Here is a 24,826-nt window from a genome sequence, read left to right on the forward strand (position 1 = left end):
AAATTTAACTTAAAAATTTGATCATTCTAACATTGTCCGGTAGTGTTCCTCTTCACTTCACTTGTAAGTGAGATGTCTTATATTCAATGCTCGTCAAATGTAAATTTAAATCATATAATTGTTAGTCCATTATAAGGCTAAGTCCACATCCCTTCTTCTTAATATAATCTAGATAAATAATATCGTTTGTTTAAAAAAAAAATCATCGCGAATTGTTTTATTTCACAAATTTAACTGATGGTGCTAACATTAAGAACAAAAGTGCAACGAGCAAAAACTCCTATAACAAAAGTGAACATCCCATAAAGTTAAAACAGCATAAATCAAATCAGTAGTTCAGTTCACACTATAAAACAACGTCAAATCCACATGTTTATGGTGGCAAATTTTCCAAGCGATGGACCACCGGCCACGCGGCAGACAACGGCGATCGCGTTCGTACACGATCCGCGACCACCTAGCAAAATAAGCGGTTTGGCCGGACATTATCATTGTTGAAGCTTTGAAGGTGACGTTCTAAGATGTGGTCCTTTCCATATTTATAGCGTGAGGTTTTTGTGGCTTTTTCACGACCATAGGTTTTTGTGACGTTCTAAGATGTGGTCCTTTCCATATTTATAATGGGCTAATTGACATGATTAAAAACCAATGTCGCTTAAACTATTGATCACAAGATGATGTGAAGAATATGAATTAGGGAGAGAGAATGAAATTGAATTATCTTGACAAAAAGAAATTTGGTGAATATAGAGATGAAAAACCCTTTAGAGGAATTGTATTCTTCAAAAAAAGTTACATTTCTCGTTGAAATACAGATGTTCATATTCTTTAGAATTAATTAATTAAATAAATAAAAAATTATATTATTTTCTTTCTTAATTAATTGACTTAGTTCACTACAATCATATGTATATTAGTACACCAATGTTTTGGTGTACCTTCACACTTCAAATTTCCATCTTCATTAATATAATCACAGACCTGAGCATTAAAACTAGTAGGTGGAATTTGCTGGGTTGCAACGTCCACCAGTGGGCCTTCACCAACCCACCAGTCAAGCCAGAATTTTTCTCTTTGCCCATTCCAAATTACCCATTGACTTCCCATCTTTAGAATGTCCTTCCCCCTGAGAATGCTTCTCCAAGTTTAGGATGACTTAGAATTTGCTTCACAATTGAAGAAAGAGGAGTTGTTCAGATACTTAGGAATGCAAGAAAATGAACTACTTCATGGGGCGAAGTCCGCTATTGTCCCTTCACTTAGGGTTGTGAATCAGGGCTTAGTTTAAGAGAGAGGTATAACTCATGCTGCTGCCATCAGTTCACTTAGTAACAAATCAATGAGAAAAGAAAAGTTTTTGTCTCCTTAAACCACAACATAAGAACTAGTAAAACAAGATGAAGAATCCCCTTCATTCTATGAACTTCTTTATTGCTTACTGAATTGAATGTTTGGTGTCAGAGCTCGTGAACGGCCCGCAAACCATCATGACACAAGGGAATGGAAAGTGCATGACTACACATATTGTGAAAACCATGTTATCATAATCATATTCTAGCATTATGAATTTTAAAATCTTAGGGCCTGTTTGGTATTCTAATTGAATTCAACTTTTTAAACTCAAAAACAATTTTCAAGTTTTAGGCCTTTAAAACTTGTTTGGTAGGATTATTTTAAAAAATTGAACTCAAAACTAACTAAAAAATACAGTCTATTCTCTAAAAACATTAAAATTGAGTTTTTAAAGTTTTTAAACTTAAACTCACTTATTTCTTTTCTCTCCCTCCTCTCCTCTCACTCCAAATCAATCTCTCTATTTTCTCTCACTTCTCTTCCTCTCTATCTTGTCTGATCCTCTCCCTTCTTACTCTTTCCTTCAATCATCTTTTGCTTTCTTTTCTCCTCTCTTCTCTTTCTCCCTCTCCTGCGATCTCCTTTTTTTAGATCTCTTTGTCTAGTTTAAGTCGTAAGATTTAAAAATTTTAAATCACAAACTAATCAAAATTTGGAGTCTTAAAAAAAATTGTTTTCAAGAAATATTTTAAGAAATGATAAAAAATTTCAAATAAGATACCAAATAGGTCCTTATATTTTCTTTTGTGTCGATTTAAGAGTAAACACATTAAACGGGAGAAATAATCATATATATTAGTCTATTGCAAAAGAAGCTTTTGACAAAGTTGAAGTCAAGTTGTTGGGTTAAAGAAATTATTAGCTTAATCCCACCGACAAACCATCATCATATTCTCTTAGTTGTTTTCAGTAGATTAATGAAAATGTTATTGGTTTGGTGTATACACTTTTAATAATTTTGGTCAATTAATTAGAAACACATATTTCATTTTATATAAACTATTAAATGTTGTAATAAAAATTATAGCACATGTGTGATTACGTAAATCCTAATAAATTGTATTTAAGATTCTTATGTAACCTAGAATATCTTAGGCTTTTTTACTTGAAGGGCAAGTAAACATGTTAGTTTACTATAAATAAAAGCACCAAGTAGAGGAAAAGACACACACAGAACTTTCCTACATCTCTCTTTTCTCTGTTTTCTACTGCTGCATCCTCTGTCTACCCTTCAGTTAAATTTAAGCCACAACAGTAAAACAATTATCTTTAGTTTATCAATGTTTTTGGCAACGAGTGCAAAGAAATCCCAAACTATGAAACTAAGACATCAAAAGCTAGGTATCCCCTCCTTACCTATACCAACAAAGACATTAAACTCCAATTCAAACATTCTTCCCTTCCCATTAAGGCAACGAAGCTTAATGACTCTATCTAACGGTTTCTTAATTGGATAATCACCTTACTCAACTTTAGTATTCTTGTCAAATGCCAAGTTATTCTCTTTAAAATACAATCATTTCGCATCTTTTGATTGAACCACATCACAACAATAGTATATGAGAATTGCTTCCGCACCATCCTAATTTTTACCAGGACATACTAAAAAATAATTTATAATAATACAATATGGGACTATAAAAAAGTGCATTTGTAACGCATAAACATTTTTACTTTCATGTAAAAACAAATTTGGATATCTCAATGTTTTTAGCATTACCAAAATGATTTGAACTGCAGTCTAACTGATTTGTCCAATAGGAAAACAATTCGTTAATCAAAACTCAATTAACAATATCATATAATTTATTTTAAAATTTTAATCTCCCTGCAGTGGTCGTTTGGCTGCTTCTCCGTAGAGAATTTACAGACGTGGCAGGGTCCCAGTAGCGGGCACACGATCTCAGCATCTACCTCGAGACACCATATCTATCCCTCAACGTACAAGACTTGTGCCCCACCGATTTGTCTTTTTGTCGTGAAAAGTTCTGCTACAGAAGAAACCCACCACTGACGGAAACATGTCTGACATTAATTGACACTTTCACCATTAAATACTCATTAAACCCACAATTAATTAAAAAATTAATCTTCCCTCCACCAGACTGTTCGTCCCCTCTCTCTTTTACTGCCTTCCAAAGCCCAAAGCTGAAAGCCGAAAGCCAAAAGCGGAAAGCTTACCTTCGCAAACCTCACACCTTCTCCTTCCAAACCATCTTACCACCTCTCTCTCCAGCTCTCAAAACCCTAAGTTTCCTGCGAAATGGCTGCCGAGTTCACCAGTTGCGTCGAGTACGGCCTCGGCCTCTCCAAGCGGGTTTTCTACGGCAAGGAGTCGGTCCCCAATCCGTCGGAGATGAAGAGGTCATCGAAGTCTTATTTTCCGGAGTCTCCGATGGTGTACGCGGTGGTTTCCGACCCGGAAATCGTCGATAATCCGGACATTCCGAGCTACCAGCCGTACGTCCACGGCCTGTGTCAACCGCCCGCGTTGATACCTCTGCATATGCACGAGATAGGTATGGAGATCGAGGTTTATCTGGACACTGCGTTTGTTACCGTGAGCGGCACGTGGCGCGTTCATTGTGTTTCCGCCGCGAAAAGGTGCGAGTGTCGCTTGGCCGTGCCGATGGGCGAGCAGGTAGTGGGACTTTTGACTTATGTTGACCATTGGAAGCTTTTTATCTTTTGAAATTTGTATATTTTTTTGAAATAGTAAAAAATAAGGGAAGAAATTTGTGCTACTAATTAATCTAGATTAAGTTAATGTAATTTGTTTATTTTTTCGGATTCAGTAAAAAAAAGAAAAGAAATTTGTAATAGTGATTAATCTGAATTAAGTTAATTGAAGGCTTGAAATTGGAAATGGAAGGACTTAAATAATATATATATATATATATATATATATATTTTTTTTTTGATATTTTGGTACCTAATTATTTGTAATATGAAGATTTATAGGCTATATTTTTAAATTCTCAAGAAAAAAACATGATTTGGCTAACAGGGTTCACTTCTAGGTGTTGAGGCTGAAGCCGCCGGAAGATCATATCGGACTCAGCTGATCGCGGCGGAGGACCCAAGAAATGTGGAGAAAGTAGGCCAAGAGGGTTACTTTCTGAAACGCCAGGCATACACTTTGAAAGTCCCACAGGTTGATGGAGGCTCATTACTTTCCTTCAAGATCAGATGGTCTCAGAAATTGTTGTATCATGATGGCCAGTTCTCCCTCAGTGTACCTTTTCGTTTTCCGGCATATGTCAATCCCGTTGGGAGGAAAATTTCAAAGCGGGAAAAGATTTTGTTGAATGTGAATGTCGGTACTGACATAGACGTTTCATGTAAAAGTACCAGCCACCCTCTTAAGGTAAATCATTTTCGTAAGTTCCACATAGTCCTTGGATGTATGTGAAGTGATACTGATTACCGACTACTGATTTTGCAGGAAGTGAGGCGCCAAAGCGGTAGATTGAGTTTTTCATATGAAGCAGATGTACAATCATGGTCAAATGCGGCCTTTAGTTTTTCATACACTGTAAGGCTTTGAATCAATGCTTGTGTTATTAATGAATTTTGTGATATGCATCACTTTGTGAGAAGTTTTTTGGGAAAATGATGGTCACAGAGCGATCATGATATGTGTTTTTTCATCTTGAATGGAAACTGTATTTACAGGTTCATACAAATGACTTGTATGGTGGTGTGTTCTTGCAATCTCCAACGCTTCGTGATTTTGATGATAGGGAGATGTTCTACTTCTATCTGATGCCCGGGAATACCCAGATTAGAAGGGTTCGTTTAGCCCTAACACCTATTTCATTCTAATTTTATATAATGTTGCATTGAGGTTGTAATGGGATAATCATTCGCATTAGATGGTGAATTTTCCAGTTCCATGTCCTAAATAATTTTTTTTATTATTAAACGGACTTTTACGGCCTTATGCCATGGTAATTCTAACTTTATATTGCTGAATTTATAGGTTTTTAAAAGGCAAGTTATATTCATTGTTGATATGAGTGGAAGCATGCTGGGAGACCCTCTTGAAAATGCAAAGAATGCACTGTTGGCATCACTTTCTAATCTCAACCGAGAAGATACTTTCAACATAATAGCCTTCAATGGAGGGGTTCACTTATTCTCATCATCAATGGAGTTGGCAACAAATGAGGCAATGCTAAAAGCTAAGAACTGGGTTGACGCCAATCTTATTGCGAATGGTGGTACAAATATCTTGCTTCCCTTCAGAGAGGTACCCCAAATGTTAAACATGTCCTCCTAGTTACCACTGTGCATTCATGCATATTTCGAAATGATTTCTGTCTAATCGATTTCAACAACATGCACACTCTTTGAAGAGCATCTGATTTTGTATCCTGTGGTCTGATTTGTTTTAGGCTATGATATTGTTGGCCAAGACGGTTGATTCACTTCCCCTCATCTTTCTCATAACTGACGGGGCAGTTGAAAATGAGAGGGAGATTTGCACTTTTATGGAAGGTTATGCAAGTGCAGGTTCAGTTTGTCCTCGCATATCTACTCTTGGCATAGGTAAGGGTATTGTTCCTTTACTTGTTGGATTTTTTTTTGGATCAAGATCGTTTAGTTTGACGACTATTAGAATATTGACGATCGTATTACTCTTCCTTTCTAGAATTTGTAACTTTGTTTTCCTGAAATATCTTGACAGGTTTATATTGTAACCATTACTTCCTGCAAATGCTAGCCCAAATTGGGAAGGGCTGCTATGATGCTGCTTATGATTCAGGTCAGTTCCTTCCCCCTTTCTTTTAACTGTAATTTCATCATTGTTCACCAAAATAATAAGTTGTCAATACAAAATACGATAAGTATGTGTTTTATTAGTAATGATGCTAATCTTGTGTGATGGTCTCAAACTAAGGAATTCTCTCTCTCTCTCTCTCTCTCTCTCTCTCCCTCTCCCTCTCTCTCTTCCTACATGTATTAAGCTATTAATATATAGTATTATATACTTAAATATATTCTTTCGTTGCAGAGTCAATTGACTATAAAATGCAAAGGTTATTCACAAGTGCATCGTCAGTGATTCTTGCCAATATAACCGTGGATGCTTTAGACTCTCTTGATTCACTTGAGGTATGCTAGTCTTGGGCCTTTGGCTGAAATTTTGTGTCCCATTTTGTATCTCGAGGTTTAATGATATTAGAGTCTATTTTGCTAGGAGGACTTTAAATATTACTACTTTTTCGTCTAACAATTTTTCCATTCCAATTTCTAACTGCATAGCGGCATGTTGTACATTTTCTGTTGCTCCTTGCAGCGGTATCCATCTCATATCCCAGACCTTTCATCTGGAAGTCCATTGATCATGTCAGGCAGATATGAGGGAATCTTTCCCGATTCCGTTAAAGTTCGTGGTACCTTGGCTGATATGAGCAATTTTGTTATAGACTTGAAAGTGCAAAGATCTAAGGATATTCCACTTGATCAGGTAAGAAATTGAAAATGTTATGTAGAATCAGAGTAAGCAATGATCTGCCTGCCCTCTTTACTTCCCTGCAAGTACTTTTGGTATTGATGAACTTATGCCTTCTTTTCTCTTCAAATCAAAGAAATGGACTCATTTACCTGCTTTTTTCTGGAACAGGTGCTTGCAAGAAGGCACATTGACATGCTTACAGCTCATGCATGGTTATTGGGAAGTAAAGAGCTAGAAGAGAAGGTTTTTTTTCTTTCTTTTTTTGGTTGGAGTTTGATGAATCCTTCTGTCATTGAATCATAGATAAGCAAGACTGGCTGGATGCTCTTCTGCAACTGCACCGATTCCCTATCTCTACCTTATCTAACCATAACCCTCACGAGTTTTTCTTAGTCAAATTTCATGCTAATTATGATTCAGAGTATATAGAAAAACGACGATTTTCTTAATTATTTTGTTGGTAGAAGTTCGGATTCATGTACTCTTTTGACATACACTACGATTGTTCAACCTGCTTTGCTTCTAGGTTTCTAAATTGAGTAAACAAACCGGGGTTCCATCTGAGTACACTTGCATGATACTATTGCTGACTAATGAGGGGAAGAAAGCAGCGGAATCAGTTATGATCCAAGAGGTATGCATCTTTAGCTCTTCCCGTGTTTCTTATATGATGTTTGCTAGTCATACCTACCTTGTTCTTTTCTAGGTCGATAAAGGGTTCTCCTGAGTTCCTTGTTAGTGATCTGCAGACAAAGTGTTCTGTCATGAATTCGTTTAGGCTATGAAGATATGCATATTACGTGTTACCCTTCTAAGATAAAGTTATGGGACTTTTTGATATAAGTGCCTTACACCCTATCTAAATCCACCTCCTACCAGAGTCTCGCCATTATATGAAGCTTGAATTCATTATTCTCTCTCTAATAATCTCAAAATAAGTAACTGAGTTCATGGATCTCAAAATAAGTAACTGAGTTCATGGATGACGCTTTTGAGTTTATAACCAGTTAACGCTCGCATTGAAGTTCCCTTATTGCTTAGCAATAAATAATAGACGTAATCTAATTGCTTCCAACTTCCAAGTAGGTCTACAACAAAATTACTCAGTGGAAGAAGCCAGAGTCGAATAGCCAGAAGGTGATAATCCTCGGAAACCTGGGTTTTGGCTTTGGTAACTTGACTGCAACGGTCCAGAACAAAGCACCAGGAAGCGAAGAAGAAAAGCCGGCTGATGCCACAGAAATGTTGGTGAACGCGGCTTCCGACTGCTGCAGCCGAGTACTCGACCGCGTCTGTTGCATGTGTTTCATTAGGACTTGTTCGCACATGAACAACCAGTGCGCAATTGTTCTCACACAAGTCTGCACTGCCCTTGCCTGCTTTGAGTGCCTGAATTGTTGCTATGAACTATTCGCAGGATGATGTAACGATATAGTATATCAAGGAATTGAAGAGCAAAGCAGAAGAATCTTATGTTTGTATATAACATCTGTTGTGTTTTTAATATACGATGAAATTTGTTCTTCTAATCGTAGTTTCTCTATCATATGTGTTGTATTTTCTTTAGGCCTCGTTTGGTGTGTATGATTGCATTTATTAGACTCAGAGACATGTTGAAGCAGGAACGGATGGCGACTTTCAAATATTGTTGAACTTGAAGATTAATCATGAATTAAACATATCCCTTTCTTAAAAACTGACGTTTATTTCTGGCTTCAAGATATATTAAATCTAATGAGTTATCTAGTTTAATGCAAGACACAACAGACCAAACATTTCAAAGGCATTGTTAGCACTTCACAATAATCATCTTTTATCGTCGTTTTAAATACCATTTCAAAGGAGTTGTGATAATTGCCTGAATTCCATGATGATGAAAGTTCAAGTACACAAAATCATTCGTGTATTTTTTTTTAATATAATGATATATTTATATTAAACACAGATGATTTGAAATAAATTTCAAAATGTATACGTTATAATAATTTAATTTTAAAATGGTCGTCTATATAAGTCAAACTTCAAAACTCGCACATCCACATAGTTTGACCGAACTTCCAACCTATAAACTCAACGAGAAGGTAATTGGGAGTCAAATAATTTCAAGTCCGGTTCAGAGTTTAAGGTGTTTCGATAGTTGTCATTTGCCGGTCCAAAACTCCAAACCTCCCAATTTTCTGGTTTGTCCCTTTTTCTCCCTTTCCCGCCCCCACCCCACCCTTTTCCCTTTCTTTCTAGTCCATACCAACCTTCTGTTTGGATGCCGAGAAAATTAAATCTCTCTCCCTCTGAGATCGAAAAGCATCAATCTTCACTGAATTTTTTTGTCGGCAACCAAACAGCCGATTATCTGATTCTGTTTATTATGTCATTTTGCAGCAACTAATTCGATTGCTATTACAGTGAATCCACTGCTGGTTTCAATCACAAGATGCTCCCCAGAGTGGGTTCGTTCGTCTCTAACTTTCTCTTGATCGGCTTTGTGGTCTCTCTGTCTCTCCCTTGCAGGTAACCCCGAATCTAAAGTTTTCAAGTTTCCCTTTTGATTACTAATAATAACGCCATGTTTGGAGGTTGAGATTACACTGAAAGTGCTTTTCCAGGAAGCACTTCAGTTTTCTATACAAATTTCGACATGCTTCTAATAAAAGCACTTTTAGCAAAAATGCTCGTGAGTAGAACTGCTTGCTATATGTATTTGAGTAGTATTTCCTAACGGGTCTTTGATTTAATGTTTTGTAAAAGTATAGGTCTGATGCAACTGCAGAGAAGGAGATGACATTAGCAATAATAAAGCCAGATGGGTTGTATGATAACTACACTGATAAGATAAAGAACGCTATTTCGGATTCTGGTTTTAGAATCCTCAACGAAAGGCTCGTCCAACTTGACGAGGACGCTGCAGTGAGCTTCTATGCCGAGCATTCTTCGAGGAGCTTCTTTTCTGACCTAGTCAAGTACATGACAAGGTATCTGTTGAACTCATGGAAATTATTCTTAGTTTTCTTGGCTAATTGCTAGATCAATATGTTTGGATGTTTAATCTTCGCAAGCTTCATATCAGTTGTTTCTTGTGATGCATAGCCGATTGACTTAAACGTCTATGATGGTTTTGCTTTGTTTATGTTTCCGTCTCGCTTTCACATCTTTCTTACTCTATGATAGTAATTTACATGTCAACATGTATCTTTCTTGTCTTTGCTGGCATCTACTCGAAACACACATATATGCATTCATTGCCCGTGAACACATGCCAATGAACTGTAGCAAACAAAACTGCTTAACTTATGTATAAGCATAGATATGCAACGTATTCACTTCGTAATAACTGATCAAGAGAAGGCATCATTGTTCACTCAGTGCCTTACCATGGCAATCTGAATTCATCTCACACATGAGCTATTTATACGTATGAGAATGATCGGAAGCTTATTAGAGCTAGTTTTGTGGGATGTTGAGGTTCTTCCCGAGTTTTCAATTATGAGAAGTCTTTATTGCAAGGCCTACCCCTCCTATTCTAGCTTTTGCAATACAACATAGTTCCGTTCTAGCAAATATTTCCTTGTTTTAATCAGAAGACCGAAATATTATGAGTGTGATGTTTTGTTGTTGCTGCATTACGATGTTGTCTTCTCTCTCCTCCTCCCACTCATTACTTTAACAGTGGACCAGTATTGATTATGGTATTGGAGAAGGAAAACGCTGTTGCAGATTGGCGCACTTTAATTGGCCCAACTGATGCAAGCAAAGCAAAGATTACTCATCCCAACAGGTGTTTTATGTTATTGTTTAATCGTCTTTACACTTGTTAACTCTTTCTTAAATTTCATAGTACAACTTCACCGTGTATCCATTTCCGTGCTGGATGTCCTGATTAGTTCCTTTTTTTTTCTCCCCAGCATAAGAGCAATGTGCGGGAAGGATTTACAAAGAAACTGTGTTCATGGGTCGGATTCTCTTCTATCAGCTCAACGAGAGATCTCATTTTTCTTCAAAGAAAAGTCTTCAGGTAAAATCTTTCTCCATTTTGATGGTAGTTTTGGATTTCAGCATACCTACAAACATTTTTCCATAGAAGACAATGATCTAACAACTGGAGCACAAACTTGAAAGTGTTGTTTCACTACGCTAAACAAAATTCTGAACTGAGTTCTGAAGTAAAAAAGAAACGATTCTCTTGTTTATTACCAACCTCAAGCGTCTCATAAGTACATGCTGCGTCTTTCTTTTGACAGGCAGCGGAAGCATGGAGCATGACGAATTGTAGTCAATGAAAGCTCAAAAGCAGAACAACCTGTCTTAGAAAAGGCTGTTTACATTCGATTGTTCCACACAATGTCCAGAAGGACAAGGACAACTCCTGTGCCAATTCTTTATGACAGTTAGGCCCTCTGTTACCAATTGCTACATCGTACAAATCTCTTCAATCTCGGGTTCGATCAACTCTGCTCTTTTTCTCATGACTTACATATGATCTTATCTATTAAAGTTGTTAAGTATCACAGGCCGGATATCACATGGAGCTTCCTAAGCGATGTTTTTTTTTTTTTTTTTTTTTTATTGTTATTCACCTCAGTTGTGTTGAAAACGTCAGTTTTCTTCCCCATATCTCAATCCAGTTTCACCTTCGGGACACAGTTCGTCAGGTGATAATTTGCATCCATTGTTGTATGCATGTACACGAGGGGAATGTGCTCATGTTAAACCGTCTGATATGTTAATGTTGGACTTCGATATAGACAATTTATGTAAATGGATTCGTATTGGAATGTGTGATCCAGATTGACAGATTTCTTTTTTTGAAATCACTGTATTTGCTGCCAACATTTTATTTTGAGTTATTTGCTGATTGCCTCCTCCTGAAACTTGTAAGAGGCTGCCAGTTTTTCCATGGGCTTTTATTTTAATCAATTTCCCAATAAACTTTTATTTTTCAGTACTGATCACAACATATTAGTAGTGGGAGGTTAAAGCCGGTAAATTACTGTGGTGTCGGAAGGCTGGGATGAATATTTTTCAGTACTGACCACTACTGAAGTTATTATTCAAAACCTATGGCAAAAGTTGTACAATCTATCACTTCTATCTCCGTATCTGTTTCCCAAATTTTTTATTACACCAAGAAGATTTTGAATATACGTATCAAATAATATTATAAGTAATTGAGTTACTTTCTATGTTATCAATTGATTTTATGGTGGAACTTTAACTTTCTTCATGGTATCTGAGTAAGTTGTCTCGCATATGAAACTCAATGGCCACATGTGTTTCATATCACTTCATTTGTGTTGTTCACTTGTTAGACTTGAAAAGACGTTACACGTAAATTGCCACACATAAGGGATCGTGTTGAGAGAGTGAATCCCACATTGGGGAGACACGAGACCTTGCATGTGCTTATGGTAATTGGACCACTCTTCATATTGTCAATTAGTTTGTGTGAAACCTTAACTTTCTTCATCTTAAAGTGTTTGGGTGTTCTGTATTGCCAAAATACATTTTTGTAAACTTCAAAATGTTAGGCCATCTCCAACCGAAGGGTCCAGAGGGCCAGAGGGCCGAAAATAGCCCGAAAACACTCTCCAACCGAGGGTTAAGCCAGAGGGCTCTGCAATTTGAGAGGGCCCCATGGAATCGGAGAGGGCTAGAAGGCTGAAGGGCTGGCTGCAAGCAGTCAACCAGCCAGCCCGTGGATGGCTAGAAAAAAATTCAAATGCAACGGTTAGCTGACGTTAGCTAGCCGTTGCATTTGAAATTTTTTTTTTATAGTTTTATTATTATTTTTTATTGACAAAATTTTTCCTATAACTTCTATTTTTAATATTTTTTTTTTAATTCTATTTTTTCCTATAACTTTTATTTTACAAAATTTGTTTCATTTTTTTTTTTGTAAATTCCATTTTTTCCTATAACTTCTATTTCACATAGTTGCTTTATTTTATTTTAAATTCTATTTTTATTGACATACCCTGACCTAAAATCAAGGCGTACTGGCCGTCACGTGAGGGTGATGTAGCCATGTGCACAGTGCGGAAGCAAAGGATAATAATAAAAGTACGAATAAATAAAAACCAAACTACAAAACAAAGCAATTAACATACATGTGCAAGCGTAAGTGTGAAAAATAATATTTAGAGCACCGAGAGCCTAGTGCAGTCCAGAGGAACCAACACTAACTAAACACACCCAGAGGTGGTCCTACACTGGTGATAATCTGTCAGATATGTTGTGGATTCCTCGTAAGCCACCAAAAGAGCAAACTAACTAGAACCTGGAGGGGCGCAAAACAGAAAGTGTGAGTGGGCAAAAACAAAGCTTTTCAAAATCATTTCTATATCAAAAGTTCTAACCCCTCGTCGTAAAACCTGTAAAGTTTCCTAGAAAATAGAATATACACATATATCGAAAACATGCTCAGAAATATGCCATGTCGAATGCCTCTACATAAACTGTAAGTAACCCAGGTAATGTCAATCACTGCAATGTAATATGTTAGTCGGAGTCATCTAACGTGACCTATACGGCTGAATCTAGAGTTCAAATCTCCAACTCATTAACTATACCTGCACACGAGTCGGAACCACCTAAAGTGGTCTGTACAACAGGATTGGGTGTAAATAAATATGCTCAAGTGCTACGATCACGTGAAGACTAGGCGAATAATCGCGGGTCACCTACGAGTCGGAACCACCTATAGTGGTCTATACGACAGGACTGTGCACCTAACTTGGATCTAAGATAGGCGTGTGGTGCGGGAGGTGAACATCACGTGAAGGACTGTGCCTTACTTTGGGCGGGAGCACTAACACCGGGGGTGCAGGTTATGAGCTTTCTATGTATATCACATAACCATTACGCCACACTATAAACTACAACTTACCTGGCACTTACTTGTACGTCCGCAGCACCAAACATAAGTATATGCAACTACTAATGCATAATTAAAATAGGCAAAGACAATGCATGGCATTTAAAACATATAAACATTCCATATCATTTTCTGGGAAAAACCGCAAGTATATAGGTATATACGGAAAACCAAAAGCCCACTTGATAGGAGCATATTTAGGCGACTTACTTAGCTTGTTTTCGTGCATCTATGTTGTTAATTCATAGTTATTTTAGTAGTTTAAGCCATTTTCGTGTGTTTTTAGGTTCATATGGCTAAGGAAGCAAAAAGATGCATTTTGGAGCAAAATTGGGCTTGGAATGGATAGCATATTTTTGGAGCCAAAGTGTTGGACGAATTTGAAAGCCTTGTTTGCACTTTGGACATAAAACAAAGGGCCTAGCCCAATCAAACAATCCTTTGAGCCATGCAAAACCTTTAGCCCAATCAACAAGCCTTAGCCACATGCATTCACATGCATCACAACCCCAAAACCATCAAGAAACACCCATTCACACACACATGCACTCACATGCATTCACATGCATTTCCACCTTCCTACTTCATCATTTCACCACATTCTCCCTCTTTAACTCACATGCACCCAAACAAAGCCAACCTAGCTAACCCTACATGCATTATTTATTCACTCTTCATCATTGCATCCATCACCAAAGAACTCCCTACCATTGCCGTGCATTCCCCCTAATTCCATCCATCTTCCACACCTTTCCAACCTAGCCACACCCTTTAATCATCCCCCCTTTAAGTTATGATTTTATTTCCTAACCCTACATGCATTATTTATTAACTCTTCATCATGCATCCACATTTTAAATAATCAAAAACTTCCCCCAAAGCCGTGCATCCCTTATGCCATTTTCAGATTTCCACCAACTAACCTAGTTGTCACTCACATGCACCCTAGCTACCACCATTCACACACACATGCACTCACATGCATTCACATGCATTTCCAACACAAAACACCTTCAATGCCGTGCCTTTCACTCCCAATTCTAGCATCTTCACATGCATTTCCAACTTAGCAACACCCCTTTAATCATTCTCCTAGCTATCATTCACATGCTCTCCCATCCATTCTCTCCCTATATAAACCACACACACTTCATTCATTTGGAATTGAATTCATCCCACACTTCCATTCCATTCAACAACACCTCATTTTCATACACAACACATCCTGAAATATTCCTTAGCCGTGCCTTCTCCCTTACCATCTTCTCCTCCATTCAATTCCATTTCCACCACTCCCCACTCCATTCCATATACAACCACCAAACCAACAACATCCCTTCGACCTTATGCTACAACGAAGAGGAGGAGAAGAGTGCCTAAACGTTCATACAATTCAAGTTTGAGTTGTTGGAATTTTTAGGTGTTGCTTTTCCTCGATTTCAATGTTTAATTTCAATTCTCTTTGTCTTGTACGTATGAGGAACTAAACACCCCCCCTGGCTAGGGGGGGATTCAAAATATATGTCTATGCTTGCAATATGATTTGATTACTTCTAATTACGTTTCATAAGTTGTGAATTCAATTTGTTTAACTATTTGATTGATAACCTATTTATGTATGTTTATTGAGAGTGCACGCTTAATTTTCATGCATGAATATGACGCTAGAATATAAGTGAGTTTCACCAAATAGTTATGAACTTATATTCACAAGTAGTGGAGGTTGCTTATAAACAATCGCGTTAAATGAATTCTTGGCATAAGTTTCATGCAATCGTAGTAACGAATGCCTCGTCAACACTTATGGTTTTCAAAGAACTTAATGATTCTTGCTTGTATCTCTATTATGCAATTCATGTAGGGAACTTGTGGGGAATGCTTTGGGTTGTCGTATGCAATCATCCAATTCATTAACTTAAGGAAAACTTGACGGTTAATTTAAACGGACCTAATTAACCCGGGGTGTTGAGAATTCATGGTTTATTGAAAAGCAATTAGAAATCATTTTGTATGCAAGTATAACATGTGTGGAGATGAACCCCTTAGCTAGCTTCCCATCCATTCATTTCCGTCAAATTCATATTTACAATTTGTTTTCTTTGCAATCTATCCATTTTAGTTTAATCTCGTCCAAACCTAAATCCCCCCCCTCCCCCCATATTTTGTTTAAGTCTTAGTCTTAATCTTTCTTATTTTTAGTTTTGCATTCTTCGAGTTTAGTATAGTGTTTTAAACTTGTTTTTACGTTTTTGAGTCAAATCCAAGTGATTAACAATCCCTCCTAATCCCCGGTCCAGAACGATCCCTACTTACATACTTACTACAATTGATAAAAACAGGGTTTAATTTGTGTGCATATAATTCTCGCATCACCACTCACTAGTAAGTGGAAGGGTCGTAGCCCCCCTACCTTGAGTGACTGCGCTCGTCCACGAGATAGGTCTCACTTATATGCAAAACAACTATAAAAACATCAATTTAAAGCACATAACCAAAACTAGGTAATAACTTCTTGTACAATGCTCAAATGGGATGTGTGAATAAACCAACGTGATCTACTCAACCTCACGAACATCTCCATATTTTTAAAATAATTTTTCGACGTCTCACGCGCCCCCATGCGCCGGCCAAGGCACGGCCAGACGCACCCCTCACGCGTGGCCACGTGCCAGGCACACTGACGGCGTCAATTAACGCCGTCAGGAATATTCCGTTAAAACTAACAGATTCCGTTAAAGTTAACCTGACGCCGTTAAGAATATTCTGTCCAAAATGACGGAATATTCCGTCTTCTTCTCCGGCACATCTTCGGTGCTGTCGCCATCCCCGGAAAATATGAAAAATTTCAAACCTTCGTTTCTCACTCGTTTTTCAACCCAATTTCATGAAATTGGTACCAAAATGAAGTTTACAACAAGTAGAACAAAACCTTACCACTTTCAAGCCCTAAAATTCACGGAATCTCGCTGTAGAAACTTCGCAAAATCCAGCCAAACCGGCAACTCACAATCCTGACGTCCAAATCCTTTTAACAAACCACCCCGAGCTTCCTAAGGACCTCACTAAGCTTCCTACAAGCTTCAAATTCCCTGAAAACAACATTTCACATGTGCATGAACAGTGACCAAAATCGGGGTTCCCTGGTTCAACGTGAAATCGAAGGATTCCTTACCTGAAATTGGTATGGTTGGACTCGTATGGTCCTCACGAACACAAAGGTATAGTTTTCTACCTCGATCTGCAACGTTTTCAAGGGTTTTGGTACTTGTCTGTACGAAAGAAGAAGAAGAAGGAGAGAAAGAGGTTCTTCGGGACAGATAAGGTATACGGGAGAAGGTGATGGAGATGAGGATGAATTGTGTGGCCTAGATGCAACCAGCCAAACCCCCAAAACAATCACACAAATGACAAATATCCACTAGGGGCAAAAACATCATTTCACACCTACGGTTCGAATAATTCGGGACGGGCTGTCATCCTATAACTTCTGTTTCACAAAATTTGTTTCATATTTTTTTTTCCTATAACTTCCTAAGCCATTATACAACATTAAATTAAATTAAGTAACATGAAACAACATTAAACAATATGAAATAACATTATATAACATTAACCAACATACAAATTATACAACATAAAAAAAAAACATTTAACAACATGAAACTTAAACAACATTTTAAAAAATATTTAACAACATAAAACTTAAATGCCTACTCTATGCTTCTTTTGGCAAAAAGATGTGCAACAAGATCATGTTGTAGGTACTTGTTTGTGGTACGAGAACGTATCATTCTATAGCGCCTCATGTACTTATTTATAGAGATACTACCAGTTCTTGGATTGAAAGGCAAATTAGGCCCATCATATATTTTTGCACAAGCCCTTCTTGACCTATTTGGATCTTCTTGGTCGTCATCGGACTTTCCATCAATATACTCATCTCGCTTATCCTCCACTATCATATTGTGTAATATGATGCAAGACATTATGATGGAGTCTAAATTTTCTCGATTCCACCCTCTTGCCGGTTCACTAATATTTTTCCACAGTGCTTGTAGAATACCGAAAGCTCTCTCAACATCTTTCTGGTATGCCTCTTGGTGTAAGGTAAACAACTTTTCTACGTCATTCTTAGGGTTTGGAATTGCTTGGACAAGTGTCGCCCACTTTGGGTAAATGTCATCTGCTAAGTAATACCCCGTATTGTATTGACAGTTGTTGATGTAGTAGTGAAGTTGAGGTGCTTTACCTTCTGTCAAGTTATTGAAGAGGGGTGAACGCCCAAGAACTATAATGTCATTTTGGGATCCAGGGACTCTAAAGAAAGCATGCCAAATCTATGTGTCATATGAGGCAACCGCCTCTAACACAATAGTTGGCTTTCTCGACCTTTCGCTAAAGCCTCCTTGCCATCCGGTGAGACAGTTCTTCCAATCCCAATGCATGCAGTCTAATGACCCTATCATGCCCGGAAACCCATTGTCTTCAGCTTTGCGAATGAGCCGATTTAGATCTTCTTGATTTGGCTCGCGGAGGTACTCGTCTTTGTGAACTTGAACAATTGTGTCACAGAATTGTTGAAAAGTATCAAGGCATGGAGACTCAGACATACCATGGGTTTCATCCATCGAATCAGTTGGGGAGCCATAGGCCATCATTCGAAGTGCAACAGTAACCTTCTAATGAGGTGAGAAACCAGGGCAGCCTGCTCTATCCAGCTTCTGTCGAAAGTAAGGATTGACTTACTGGACATCACGAAGATGTGACGCTTCATCTGGAAGCGACGTCTGAAATCCTTTTCTGTGTACACCGAGTTGGGGTTGAAGTAGTTGTTCATCAGATTGGCATACGACATCGCTCTGTTTCGTGGTTTGTAAAAACGACCAGTAATAGAGCCACCCCATTGAGGGTGTTCCTCAGTTGGCTGACACACCATGCCCACAGCCATAGCTGCTACTATGTTTTGTTTGTTGTGCCTTACTTGAACTTCTTCATCACACTCTTCATCTTCTCGTCTCATTTGTGCCCATTTTGCTTCCAATTTGGAATTGCATGAGGACCCCCAGTTGGAATCCGAAGAGGATCCAAAGTTGGAATTCATTGCAAACTTGAATTGAAAAAGATTGAATTGAAAGAGATTGAATTGAAATAGATTGAATTCAAAGTTGTGTGAATTATAACCCAATATCCAACCTATTTATAGCAAAAGAAAAATTCAAATCCAACGGCTAGCTGACGTCAGCATGATGTCAGCAACCAATGGCTAACTAACGTCACTTAGCCGTTGGATTATAATTTAAGTTGTAGTTTTTAAATAATAAATTATGTTTGGCCTTATGGCCCTTTGGCCCTCGGTTGGAGATGGTTTTTTGTGGCAGGGCTAAAACGAGCCCTCTGGCCAGCCCTCGGTTGGAGATACTGAGGGCATGTTTTGTTAAGGTTTTGCAAAATAGTTATTTGTTTTACATATACTTGTCTCTTGCACCTGCTTGCGCGAGTGACAATTGATTCCTTTGTAATTTAATTTAATTTTTTTTTAAAATTGATTTTATAATTTGTTTAATTTAAACGAATTAAAAAATTTTAAGAGTTAAAAGAAGCAAACCACACACAACTAGAGGTGGAAAAAAATACCCAGAAAACTGAAATCGAACCGGAAACGAAAAAACTGAAACATTAGATACCTGAAATCGAACCATAACGGAAACATTTGGTACGAGAATCAGTATGAAATCTTGGTTATTTTGGTAGGACCAAACTGAACCGAATATTATATATGTATATAATTTAATTTAAATATGTAATATAATATATAAGATTCTAAATTATTACAACTGTCAGATTGGTTGAGATTTAATATCAACTGTAATAACCCGTCCCTAATTTTACTGTTTTTATAATTTTAAAGGAGTGATTTTACCAAAATGCCCCTCGGAGCAAAAACGTTGACTCTCGTTCTATGACATATAGAAATTATTCTTTTAATTTATTTATGTTGCAATCGTCGATACGAACTCGTAAAAGCGAGCGGAATTGAATTTGGAGCTAAAATGAAGTTTTTACGAATCTTTGAATGTCAAGGGCATTTAGGAATTTTATAATTGGAGATATTTCCTTTTTGGACTAGCCCTTGGTTGGCACGCGTTCCCCTACCCCATTTTTCTGGGGTGTTCCTTCCTTCCCCGAGAGTTCTCTCTCGCCTTCTTTTAATTTCATTTTCTTCTCTCCCTCGCTCATCTCTCTTACTCTTCTCTCCCTCCTTTGACTAGCTGCACATACACACCCACACACCTAAAACAACAACAAGACAGCACCACCACCTTCCCTTGTAATCCCTGTTAGTCCTTGAACGAGGAAATAGGAGAAAAACCCCTTGAAAGACCCCTTCCTGCACTGCACCGTGTGGTTACTGTGAAAGAACTTCTCCAGCAAATCCTCGTCGTTTCCGTCGAAGGTAAGCCTCGAACTTGGTCCATATCATTGTAGATCGTGTTTAGGTTTACGATTAGTAATTTTTTTGGGTGGTTTTGGTGATGTGGGAACATGGAAAGCACTAGGGAAGTCACTGTGCAATTTCTGGAAAAACTCAAACTGTGGCCGTTAGGCCACTTTCAGGTTACTTTTCCGACCAGCTCCGACCTCCATTGGATCTCAAAAGGGTATGGATCTCTTCTCCACATTTCTAGCTTTATGTAGGATCTTGAATTACTCGATTTGGACTCGCATCGAGCTCTTGAAGTTGGAGGAAAAATTTCTAGAATCTTGCAAAGGCGAGTATGGCGTACTCGCGGGCGCATGGAGCACACGCGCCTCTACTGGAGGATGGCGGCGCTGATGACTTTTTCGGCTGACTTTCCGGTGACTCAACTTTGCGTGTGCGGTGGCATGTGCCCTCCTATCCGAATCTGACGTTTGTTTTCTCAAATTCAATCGTTTCGCTAATTGGTCCTTTGATGTGCTTAGGTGCGTTTGTTGGTGACGACTCTTCTTCTCTAGTTTGAATTGCTTGTCGGCGACAGAGTATCCATGAGTGGACTCCTCAAATTGCATATTTTTTTCATAAAAAATATTAGGCTTGCATGCATTCTACATTTCATGAATTAATTACGATTTATGATACATTTTACAGATTTCGAGATTTATGATTTATAAAGAATTTATGATTCATCTAATTTGTTTTATGAAAGATTTACGATTTACTAGTTTAAAGTTTATGAAATTAATGTTCATGGAAATCATGTTTATGGAATTGCTTATGATTTCGGATGTTGAGGTTTTGAATTCTAAGCTTGGTATGAGATTTTAAATTACATTTTATGTGCTTAATTAATGGGTATCATAAAGCACATACACACAACATGAGTTTGTATATGTCTATGGTCATATGACACAGTTGCTGAGTAGTGAGATATTTATGACATACTCATAGCTTCACTGGCGAAACCAGTGTCAGATAGCTTCACTAGCTATGGCTAATGTTGGTGTGTTATGTACCTTTTCTTCTTTGGTGTAATCCAGAGTTGTACAGCTTCACCTTCGTGTGATGGAGCTTACCATATTTCTTCACTGGCGTAACCCAGTGTCGTACAGCTTCACCCTCGGATGATGGATATGCCTTTGGCTGACTATGATACCCCTAGTTGAGTGCATCATTGTTTTGATTTACAAGATCCTTTGGATTTGCCTTCGGCCGTTTTTGATATGACTTTTAGATATGGTTTTATTGTCTACAAACATTTTGGCATGTTAGAGTTTTTAGAAAAACCTATTATATAGTATTATAATAGTTTTCCAAATACTGGGGTTAGTATGTTTGAAAGAAAAATGGTTTTCTTAGTACTATTATTATTTATATTAAATTGGTCCACTCACGTTTTGTTTTGCGCCTATTTCAGGACTTAGAATCGAGGCGTACAATCCCGGCGTCGAGGCACTTTCGTATTAGTATCTTCAAGTCATCTTGGTGTAGGACCCACTTTCTTTGTAATCTCATTTATTTCATAATATTCCTTCTGCGCTATTCTTGATTAGTTGTATACTCTGAATACGTTTCCGTATTTGCATTTTCCATTATGTTTAAATTTACGTATTTTATTTATATTCGTTCTTTCTTTTTAACTTGCACGCATGTTAAAATGGCTTCGTCACCATCAGATATTGACCAGCACGTGTCCATCCTGGTGTTTAAGAGATAGCGGGATCGGAGTGTGTCATCAACCGTTGATGCAAAATCAACGTCTCTGTCTCTCGACCTGACCTCATTCATTTCCTCTCTCTGTTCTCTCGACTCGTCTACCCACCTAATTCTCGACCTCTACTCCTCCCTAATTCTTCGTTTCTGAATCTTTCCTCCTCCCTTATTCTTCGCATCTGTCAGTCCATGGCGCCATGGGTGTTCTCCATGGCCAAGGCGTATTTGTGTCTCGAGAAGCTATGCTTGAAGCGAATGCCCGTGACTGATGATGATCTTGCCTCTTGGCTGAGCCGTTTGCTGGGTTCAAGGAGCTCATCCTAGTTTTATGTGATGGGTTCAGGACCAGTGGGCTCGTTGTCGTGGCCAGCAAGTGCAGGTACTTTGCTAATTTCTTAATTAGTTTCAGATCAATTTCTTAATTAAGTTTTAGAATGCATTCCAGATCCCGAACCAACAAATAAAAATAATTTCAGTATTATTGAATTTTGAAAATACTAAATTTTGATTCGGTTTCGGTATTCAACCTTCTTTCCCAAAGCATTTTGTAGAGAGTATTTTTGCTCACCACCATTTAGTATGGTGTATGCTCACCACCCTATTTATTACCATTAAATAAGTTTAAATTTTGAGATTTATGTAATGGATAAATAAAAATCTTAAAATTTAAACTCATCTAACGGCGATAAATAGGATGGTGAGCAAAAATGCACTCCATTTTGCAAAGCGTTTCGGTTCAGTATTTAAACTGACAATTAAGATTCCGGATCACAAACTGAAGCAGCCCTACCCATAATGCGAGTGGGTTATTTCGAATTTTTTAATTCAAAATCTTTTCAATTCAAAATTTTACTATAATTACTATTTTACCCTTGGTAGTTAAATCCTCATTTTACAAATGCTTAATTAGAGAGGGCATTTTTTGGTAATGAATGTTTCACCAAATTGCCATTCTCTCATTATTTATAGAGATAAAAAAAGGGGCCTAAATGTGTATGGTAGGTTGTCTTGAAGAATAAACTCATAAAATATAAAAAAGAGTAAATTACACTTTACCATTTCAGGTTTATGGTCTATTACAATCGCATACAACATCTTCAAAACATTTCATTTTCATATCCCACATATCACTTAAAAATAATTAATTAAAGAAAAGTTGAAAAAAAAAAAAAACAAAAAAATCCCAGAACCTATCTTCTTCCCCGACCCCCCTCCTTGCAACCTAAAACCTCCATCCCACCTACCCCTACCTCCCCGGCAACCCCACCTCCCCCACCTCCCCTGCAACCCCCTCCCCTAACCATAGCAGCAACCTCCTCCGTCCAAGGCTGCAACGTTCCTCTCTCGGATTCTCCACCTTGAGCCCACCGCAGTCACGCCAGCTCTTAACGGATCTATGGATAGAAAATGTAACGGAGGTACTATATTGAAATAAAATAGTAGGTGATGTATGAAAGTGAAATATTTTAAAGATGTATGCGATTGTAATAGACCTCAAACTTGAGGCGGTAAAGTGTAATTTACCCTATAAAAAATGAAAAAATTGTTGTAGACCTATTTTACTGATGGAAAAGAAAGGGAGAAGGCTGACATCAGAGAGGGAGAGAGTAAGTGGAGAGAGTTTGAAAATTTTATGGTGTGATTTCTCACCCTCTTGTGCTTTCTCACCCTATTTTGCTTTTATTTTTAGTGATAGGACTAGACAATCTTGTTCTCCAAGTAACACAAGTACAAGAAGGAAATATCTAAAAGATCTCATAGAGAATCTTACATATAATCTACTAGGATTTACACAATCACACTCTTAAGGATATTAAGACTGCAACACTCTACGTTGAGTGTGTAAATACTCAAATAGATGGCACATTAGATCTTCGTGTGATGACGTAGGGATAGTTGATGAAGTTGTCGGCACAGTGAACGAATAAGAGTTTCAAAAGAAACGAAAGAATGCATAACTAATAAAGCTCACAAAACTTGGCTATGGTAAAATCCAAGGTAGGATAAAGCCTATAGTCTAAGAAGAAAAATGAGAAGTTGCATTAAGCCAAAACTAAACGTGTTCATGATGCAAGTAGAAAGCACGCAAGAGTATATTTGACTAGCCTAGGATAATTGCCTCATTAAAACCTCGTTAAGCAGGAAAAGCCCTATTGGGAAAAATACTACTTATTGTAGGGAAAAGAGTACATTAAGATTAAATGAGTATACTTCTCAATATTGCCCCTGAGTTTGGCAAAACTTTCAAATGAGAATTACAAGCATTGATAATCAAACAATTTATGCATATGAATTCCTTGGACAAGCTTCTCAAAAGTAGACTTTGGCAATGACTTTGTAAAGAGGTCAGAAAGGTTGTCTTGGGATTAGATTTTCTTGACTTCAATCTCTTGATGCTCTTGATGATGATGTAAGAAAAATAATTTCAGCGCAATATGCTTGATGTTGTCTGATTTGATGTATCCTTTTTTGATCTGGTCGATACAGATAGGGACGGGCAACGATTATGGCAGGGGTAACCGTGGTTATTTACCTATAACTGTTTAATCTCTTACCTGCATAACCGTTTACCCATTGGGTAATTCCATAAACAGTTATACCCATACTTATAACCGTTTATAAACAGTTAACTATACCTATAACAGCGTATCCATTTAACTGTAACCGCATACCTGTTTACCCTTTTTTTACCCATTTACCCATTTTTTACCCATCTATATAGTTTTTTAACAACTTGAAAATTAAAAAATGAAATTTGTCCTAATTTTCTTTTCTTGACAATTAAACACCAACATATTTAACAACGAATCGATGAGATTTTTCTTAGTAGCCCAGCACCTGAACATCAAACATTAATTTATAACCGTTAATTAGCAAAGACGAAAGTAATAATAATATATATATATATATATATATATATATATATATATATATATATATATATATATATATA

General features: G+C 37.5%; 2 protein-coding genes across 3 annotated transcripts; both read left to right on the forward strand.

The window, feature by feature from the left end:
• Positions 1 to 3,435: 3,435 nt before the first annotated feature.
• On the forward strand, positions 3,436 to 8,343 carry LOC103936363 (inter alpha-trypsin inhibitor, heavy chain 4-like). Its single transcript, XM_009346199.3, has 12 exons — positions 3,436 to 3,994; positions 4,361 to 4,720; positions 4,799 to 4,888; positions 5,029 to 5,145; positions 5,336 to 5,605; positions 5,751 to 5,904; positions 6,044 to 6,121; positions 6,371 to 6,471; positions 6,656 to 6,826; positions 6,983 to 7,057; positions 7,341 to 7,448; positions 7,901 to 8,343. Exons 1-12 carry the CDS (start codon positions 3,617 to 3,619, stop codon positions 8,234 to 8,236), a joined length of 2,238 nt encoding a protein of 745 aa, XP_009344474.2. The 5' UTR covers positions 3,436 to 3,616; the 3' UTR covers positions 8,237 to 8,343.
• Positions 8,344 to 8,863: 520 nt separating this feature from the next.
• LOC103936356 (probable nucleoside diphosphate kinase 5) lies at positions 8,864 to 11,608 on the forward strand. 2 transcript variants are annotated; one of them, XM_048592094.1, is made up of 6 exons: positions 8,864 to 8,994; positions 9,194 to 9,322; positions 9,565 to 9,783; positions 10,479 to 10,586; positions 10,714 to 10,823; positions 11,050 to 11,608. In XM_048592094.1, the coding sequence occupies exons 2-6, from the start codon at positions 9,246 to 9,248 to the stop codon at positions 11,079 to 11,081; spliced, it is 546 nt and encodes a 181-aa protein (XP_048448051.1). In that variant the 5' UTR covers positions 8,864 to 8,994; positions 9,194 to 9,245; the 3' UTR covers positions 11,082 to 11,608. The 2 variants fall into 2 exon arrangements, with proteins under 2 accessions (XP_048448051.1, XP_048448052.1); XM_048592095.1 differs by having other exon boundaries at positions 8,865 to 8,994; positions 9,218 to 9,322.
• The last annotated feature ends 13,218 nt before the right edge of the window (positions 11,609 to 24,826 follow it).

This window comes from the organism of the source record quoted next, unplaced genomic scaffold (assembly GCF_019419815.1).
Source record: "Pyrus x bretschneideri cultivar Hongxiangsu unplaced genomic scaffold, Pyrus_bretschneideri_v1 Contig37, whole genome shotgun sequence".
NCBI lineage: Eukaryota > Viridiplantae > Streptophyta > Magnoliopsida > Rosales > Rosaceae > Pyrus > Pyrus x bretschneideri.

Excerpts from the sequence above, each read along its gene's own strand:
- LOC103936363 (XM_009346199.3), top strand. The coding sequence starts at position 3,617 with ATGGCTGCCGAGTTCACCAGTTGCGTCGAGTACGGCCTCGGCCTCTCC. Across the intron at positions 5,905-6,043 it reads CATATCTACTCTTGGCATAG|GTTTATATTGTAACCATTAC; the intron begins GTAAGGGTATTG and ends ATATCTTGACAG. Across the intron at positions 7,058-7,340 it reads GTAAAGAGCTAGAAGAGAAG|GTTTCTAAATTGAGTAAACA; the intron begins GTTTTTTTTCTT and ends CTTTGCTTCTAG.
- LOC103936356 (XM_048592094.1), top strand. The coding sequence starts at position 9,246 with ATGCTCCCCAGAGTGGGTTCGTTCGTCTCTAACTTTCTCTTGATCGGC. Across the intron at positions 9,784-10,478 it reads CTAGTCAAGTACATGACAAG|TGGACCAGTATTGATTATGG; the intron begins GTATCTGTTGAA and ends TTACTTTAACAG. Across the intron at positions 10,587-10,713 it reads AAGATTACTCATCCCAACAG|CATAAGAGCAATGTGCGGGA; the intron begins GTGTTTTATGTT and ends TTTTCTCCCCAG.